The sequence below is a fragment of the Mytilus edulis genome, chromosome 12, assembly GCF_963676685.1.
Source record: "Mytilus edulis chromosome 12, xbMytEdul2.2, whole genome shotgun sequence".
NCBI lineage: Eukaryota > Metazoa > Mollusca > Bivalvia > Mytilida > Mytilidae > Mytilus > Mytilus edulis.
This window is the reverse complement of record NC_092355.1, coordinates 64136952-64144630: the sequence shown is the minus strand read 5'-3', so window position 1 is coordinate 64144630 and position 7679 is coordinate 64136952. Positions and strand designations below refer to the sequence as shown.

Genomic DNA, 7679 nt, shown 5'->3' with positions numbered 1-7679 from the left:
TTAATTTGAAAATAAATAAGGTGTTGTTAATTTGAAATACAAAAGTTGAAAACAAACAGGGCCCTTTGATATTTATATTTGAGAAATCTAGGTTGTTTCTGCAAATAAAGAACTTCCTTAACAACAGTGACATACACATATAAAGGAAAAGGAAGGAAAGATATGATGTACCAATTCATTACACAAAATATGCCAAAACCAAAGCAAATAATTGGTTCCTTGGTTGCTGTTCTTCAACTCATAGTCATATTGCGTTCTATAAACATCCAGATACGTAATTATAGATAACGACAATGCAAAACTATAGCAATTAAGAGGCTGTCCAAGTAAATATCAGGCAAGTCCTATGATATGGGTGGCACAACATAATCTTTTTCCCACATGTTTGGTTCCAATGCAATGTTTATATCATACAAAGGATATATATGACAAAGATATTTTTTTAATCATCAATGGATGGCTCAGAAAATTTAAGTTCACTAACAATGCAACAAAATTCTGTACAAAATGAAGAGTTATCTCCCCTTTTCAATAAAGTTTTAGTGCTTTCTATGTTTTTTTTTCCTCTTTATTTGTTGCAGTTAATAAAAACAAAAATAACTTTGAGAAAGAATGAATTTGTGATATGAAAGAGATGAAAAAGTCTTGAAAAAAAATGTCATGTGCCATCCACTGCCTGGTTTTTCCATGGACACTCTCTTAAACACTTATTTGTGTTTAGTTATATAAAAGTAAGGGGATGTGATAGACATCATAATGAGTAAGTATTTGGATTTAAGTCACATTCTATATAAAAGTCTACTCAGATGTGTATACTACATACAACATATATACATATGCTGCTTGAATGCTAAAAATGAACATATAAGAAGTGCACAATTGACCTTCATTGTAAATGAATGTGAAGACATATAAGCGATAATTATGTTACTCTTTCGCAGCATTCTTTGAACTCTTGACATCATGTAAAAAAGTCGAAAAAATGTAAGGATCGGGAAAAGGTTAGTTTTTCATTATTGTTACAGTAGTGATGTTAGAGGATCGCCTAATGGTTTCCTCAGTAATTTAGTAACAGCCTTCCAAAAGAGGACTTCGCCCAAACCTCTCTGATACATTATAGGGCTTGTGCTATCTAAAAGTGTTCGTAGTCGCCTTGTCATATGTTTATAATCAATACTTTCTAACATTATAAGCAAGACAACATCTCGTCCATGTCTTCGACGTCTTTCCTGAACCACGTCAACTTCCCATTGGCACCATTCACTTTTCGCAAATTCATTCGATATGATGATTACAACTTTCCAAGATCTTTCTAAATATTTGTCAATATTTTCGGTAATGGATTCGCCAACATCGAAATCCCTATGATGAATGCATAACTTGACGCCCTCTTCTTGTTCCATTCTTCCAAGAAAAGTTTCGTGAACCCAGGAACGATCTGAGTCACAATACAATACACATGCATGATACGGATAATCGTCAGCTTCTGGTAAAGAGATATAACCCTTTTTTTCTACTAGATTGTACTCGCCATAGATAAATATAGTTTTTGATATTTATTTGACATTTCATTCCTAACACAATTAACGTCACCAATATTATCCCAAAGCAAGCTATACATATAGCCATCGTAAACAACGGATTCCACGGTGGGCATTTTTTCTTGGATTCAACAAATCGAATCGTTGGTGTGCTCTTTAAAAAATCACTGAACCATAAAAGGTCACAGTCACATGTAAACGGATTATTACTTAGGTCAATCCCTTCGAATGAATGTAGCAAATTACTTGGAAATGATGTTTTATTTACGGTTTTAATCAGATTATTTGATAGATCAATTTTTTTTAGCGATGTCATATTTTGAAATATGACAGTACCATCGCCCCAGCTTCTAATTTTGTTTGCAGCTAAACTCAGCTCCCTCAAGTTATTTAAATTGGTGAAAACGTATCTAGGAAGAATTGAGAGACTAGCTGATGATAGTATAAGTTTCTTCAATTTAACTAAAGGTGAAAACATTTTCCAAAATATTGTTTCATCGTTCGAAAGATAGTTATTAGTCAAACAGATATTCAAGATTAGGCGATGATGCAAATATTGTTTGTGGGTTGAACCTATCCTTATTGAAATGAAAGTTTGTATGTTCCATCGAAAGCGATATCAAAGATGAGCTATTAAAAGCATAGTCTTCAATCTTTTTTAATAGAGGACTTCCTATATTTGATAGCGTTAAGGTTTTCAATATTTTCATGGAGGCAACTATATTGCTTCTAATTTTCCCAATGTTGATACCATCCAAGTTTAGCACTTCAACTCTTGGGAGGCATAAAAATGCATTTTTACCAATATCAGTGATGCTGTTAGAACTTAGTTCTAGAACTCTCAAATCTGGCAAGGCACTTGATAATATGTGATGATCTTCACACCAATTAGGAACTCGATGCAGCAAATTGTTGTTTAGGTATATATCCATGATAGTCTTTGGTATACCGTTAACATAGATGCGTGATATTGAATTGCCAGGTAAGTATAGCTTTTTAAGATTTTTCAAAGGTGCAAATATGGAACAATTCATACTATAGATTGTATTACCTTCCATCCACAATGTCTTAAGGGAGTTTTTTTGGAATTGCGTGAACATGTCTTGCGGAAAAGAAGTCCATTCATTAGATCGAAAATTAAGAAACTTGAGATGAGTTTTTGGCATATTACCGATGGCAACTTTGAGGATATTCACATTGAGTCTTGTTTCATAACGTATGTACAAGCTTTTCAGATATACCATTTTATTAAAGGCATTAGGATGTATCTACGAAATCAAATTGTTTTTAAACTCTATTTTTTTAATAAAATGATCTGTAAGATTGACCAATCCATTTTCCCGGATGTGACTTAGATTTGTCCCGTTTATTACAACGACTTGCGTTCCATGCGGCATTCTGGGAATATTATTTAAATCTCGACCTGAACAAATGACGACATGTTTACTTAAACACTGACAATCATTGGCACAATCGACAATGTCTGTCCTATATTCGAGCATCACATAAAATTTGAGCCATAACCAGATAGCTAGGTGTAATGATCTCATTTTGAGGGTGAATCTGAAAGATATAGCTACATATTAAAATCACTTGTAAACATCTTTACATATCGATTGACGTCCAGATGGGACAATTTAATTAGATTTAAAAGAGGGACATATTCTTACAAATATTTCACTTCACTTATGATAATATTTATATTTATCATAACACCTTATGAAAACATGATGTCTTACAACCGATTTTTAGAAAAAGACAATATATCAATAAAAAGCCTTAATTGTTTCACTAAAGATTAATAATGTTCAAATTTGTCAATCCTTGAAATCTATTTGATTATAATATATGGACACTTTTTTTTAAATGTCAGTTATGAGGTAACAATGACGTCATAAACTCTTGACATGCATTGATATATTGTTACGTATATCAAGCTTAAGACTGCAGTCTTTTACGTTGTTCAAATCTCGTTTATTGATTAGAAAGATTCTATATGAGTGCCATTTTTAACATTGTTTTAAACTAAATTAGATAAGACATGGCGAAATAAAGAATATTTTGAACAATTCAAAATATGTATTGAATAAGGCATTGGGTCATACATACATATATCTATTTTTTAAATGGGATCGAATATGCAAGGTTTTAGAGGGACAGTCTTCGAAAAAAATTACAAAAGTTTGCATCTCTAAAATCTCTAAATGAAATGAAAAATACATGTAATAAATAATTAATAATTTTGTGAGGTGCTCATTGTTTTAGTAATAATAAACTTCATACCAAATGTCTATGTTAACAAATAATGTACATCAACACACAATTAGGTTTGGACGCCCCCACTGCAAGGGGAAGGGGTCATTCAGTGTTACTCTTGACCGTTCTTCCTTCCGTCTTTCAATCTTTCCGTCCGTCCCATTTTCGTCGAAAACAATCTTGAGCGGAAGCATTCATGTCATCAGACACATTATTTTATTTACTGAAATGAAATAAAATCATTTATTCGTTTCTGAAGAAAAAAAATTTAAATAGAAACTAAATACTTACACTTCCTATGTAACTGTTCTTTGTTTGTAAGAATGTATCGAAAATATTGATATTTGTTTAAGATAGTGTCAAGTATTGTGATAAAACCGGCAATTGCCTCCTTATATTTTTATAATAATAATTTTAAAAACAAAGTTTAAATCGTTGTTGTATTTGCTATAAAAGATAGCAGTATCCATGATCTAAAAAATCCGAATAACGTACGTGTATTTAAAGAATTATTGATTAAATTATCCAAAGACGACAAGATTTTAAACCTTGCAAATTAATCGATATTATTAACAATAATACTTATATTTAGATAAATATAAGCATCGGTGTTGACTTGAATATCAATTATATGGTCATTTTAATAACTTTCCTGTTTACGAAACAATGATTTTCTAAAAAATCTAAGGATTTCTTATCACAGGCATATAATGCCTAATCCGAACATGGCACAACGTTTTGGAATTTGGGTCCTCAATGCTTTTCAAGTTTGTACCTGTTTGGCTTGATAACTATTTTGATCTGAGCGTCACGGATGAGACTTATGTAGACGAAACGCAAGTCTGGCGTATACAAATATAATCCTGGTACCTTTAGTTTACCTGGATCATTTCTAAATTTTCTGGCACGGTTAACAACATTTCCGTAAAAATGAGGATGTGCTATCCCGATTGAAATAAGTCTTCTACAGACACAACCAAACTTCAAAACCAAATCTTTATATCTATGGACACATTTATTAAAGGTTTTAAGTAATTTATGGTAATGATATCCCTGGTTTAATTATTTACCAGTAATACAAAGATTACGTTTGTTAAAATCAAAAAAGTCACAACAGACACGGGCATAGCAAACAAGCTGTGAAATAAAAACACCGTAAGATGGTACCAAAGGAACATCAGCATCTAAAAAATATTGCGTTGGATAAAAACCGCAATTTTTATACGTCTGCATGTAAAACAAATTTCGTTGTAGAAGGGTCTAAAAACAGCACAAACAACATTTTCCAAAAGATCAAAAAAGTGAAAAAGTATATTTTAACAAAACGCATTAACGATTAACAGGTCGAACAACTGATGTTTTTTTAATATATTCCTTGATTTTAATGTGGTCTGGTTTACAGTTTATATTTTAAAATTTATCTTTTGAATTATTAAATTTGCCAAACCTCAAACTCTCTGTTTATTTCTATTCAGTTTCATTCCAGAAAGGCTTCCAAAAGTTTCAATGAAATTGAGGGCTATATTTATATATTTGCGTATTTTTACACACATTTACAATTCACTATTTTGAGGTACACTTTTGATATGCATAAAAGTTATGTTTGACCTTTCCCATTTTATCGAAGAACACACCGAAGGTGATCTAGGGGTGTCAGGATTGATCAAATGAAAGACCAACCGTAGTGAGGTCTTTCGTTGGGCAATCCTGACACCCCTAGGTGTGTTCTACGAAAAGAAAAACTTTAAAATATGCATTATCTGACTTATATACGGTTTGCTATATTTTGTTTCTATTTAATTTGTTATGACATTTCTATCGCAAAAAAGTGAATATTTTCTCAACAATTTTAATAAAATTGAATGAAATATTAAGAACAATTTCCTGTAGAATAACCTAACCTTTTTTAATCAGGATATAATTATTATCCCGAATGGACCGCATCAAATGAAACTCGTGTGTTTATTTTGAAATCTTCTGCAGACTGGAAATCACGAAAATGATTATCAATTGTTACGGCCTGAAATCGCCTTAAAATTGTAGCCAACAAAATATACAAATCAAAAATAAAATTTAACAAGATTCATTTTACAAAAGTTTACAAAAAGTATTACACAAATATTACTGTCAACTTAACTGTCAAAATAGTTCCTAGCATACTTAGCTTTCTGTTTGAACACATGTTTTTATTTTTTTTCAATTTTATCAGCTTGTTTTTGACAATTAAGTTTTTCACAGTTTTCTTTATTATAGCCAAAGTTCTTTCGTCCAATTGATTCTTTCGAATTTATCGTTAGTATGTTAAAGTCTGCATAGCCATATTCCTTCAGTTTTTGTTCTATTAATTCTAAGATTGAGCCAATGTTTCTGTTAAGTTCATGACTAAAGATATTTCCTTTTTGGATTTTAAAAATAAGGTTGTGTCGTCAGCCAATTGACATATTTTAATACTACAGTCTTTTCCTTTTAATTTAATTTGGAACCCTTTAATATTTTTCTCAGATCTAATTCTGCATGCTAGTGCCTCCACTGCTAGTACAAAAATCAAAGCGGACAACGTACATCCTTGTCGAATTCCACGACAGATCTGAAAGGGGTTTGATATCCACCAATTATTTACAATGCACCCTGAAATACCATTGTATATAGTCTCAGCCCAGTGTATTAAATCTTTTTAAAATCCAAATTTGTTTAAAAAGCTTTTGAGAAATCTAGAAATAAAATTGCTCCTTCTACATTTAAGTTTTCAGCATAGTCAATGACATCTTGTATTTGTCTTATATTAAAACCAATGTATATATTTTTTACATAGCCTTCTGGTCGGCATTACCAATATTGGGTAGAACGTTTTTTTAGTCTTTGTGCAAGTGTATAAGCAATAATTTTAACATCTACATTAAATAAAGTTATTAGCCTATAGTTGTCCAGAGATTTTGAATCATTCTTTTTAAAAATCAATGAAATTGCTCCCTTTTTTTGCGAATTTGTCAAACTTTTCTTGTGATATGTCTCATTATATACTTTGGTTAGTATCTTTTGAATTTGGAGCCAAACTTTTCTATAGAATTCTACATTTAGTTCATCTAAACCTGATGCTTCATTTTAAACACTGCGTCTGTAATTTCTTCTCATGTCACTAGCCCTTCTAAACTATTACTTTCTTTTATAGATTACTTTAGCCGTATTTGGCACAACTTTTTGGAATTTTGGATAGTCAATACTCTTCAACTTTGTACTTGTTTGGTTTTATAAATATTTTGATTTGAGCGTCACTGATGAGTCTTATGTAGACGAAACGCGCGTCTGGCGTACTAAATAATAATCCTGGTACCTTTGATAATTATTTACACCACTGGGTCGATGCCACTGCTGGTGAACTTTTTGTCCCCGAGGGTATCACCAGCCCAGTAGTCAGCACTTCGATGTATCTGTGTTGACATGAATATAAATAATGTGGTCATTTTTATAAATTTCCTGTTAACAAAACTTTAATTTTCGAAAAAAACAAGGATTTTCTTATCCCAGGTATAGATTACCTTAGCCGTATTTGGCACAACTTTTTGGAATTTTGGATACTCAATGCTCTTCAACTTTGTACTTGTTTGGTTTTATAAATATTTTGATTTGAGCGTCACTGATGAGTCTTGTGTATATAGACGAAACGCGCGTCTGGCGTACTAGATTATTATCCTGGTACCTTTGCTAAATATTTATCAGATAGTTTTTTTTCTATTTAGTATTTTGAATATACTCTTTAGTAATTTACCATTTTCTACATAAAACAATGTCTGTACCAAGTCAGGAATATGACAGTCGTTATCATTTCGTTTGATGTGTTCGAGTTTTAGATTTAATTTGCCATTTGATTAGGGACTTTCCGTT

General features: G+C 31.5%; 1 protein-coding gene across 1 annotated transcript; it reads right to left on the bottom strand.

Moving 5' to 3' along the window:
• Positions 1 to 995: 995 nt before the first annotated feature.
• On the bottom strand, positions 996 to 3091 carry LOC139497764 (toll-like receptor 4). Its single transcript, XM_071286000.1, has 3 exons — positions 2814 to 3091; positions 1620 to 2119; positions 996 to 1537 (listed from the first exon to the last, which is right to left on the bottom strand). Exons 1-3 carry the CDS (start codon positions 3089 to 3091, stop codon positions 1020 to 1022), a joined length of 1296 nt encoding a protein of 431 aa, XP_071142101.1. The 3' UTR covers positions 996 to 1019.
• Positions 3092 to 7679: the final 4588 nt, after the last annotated feature.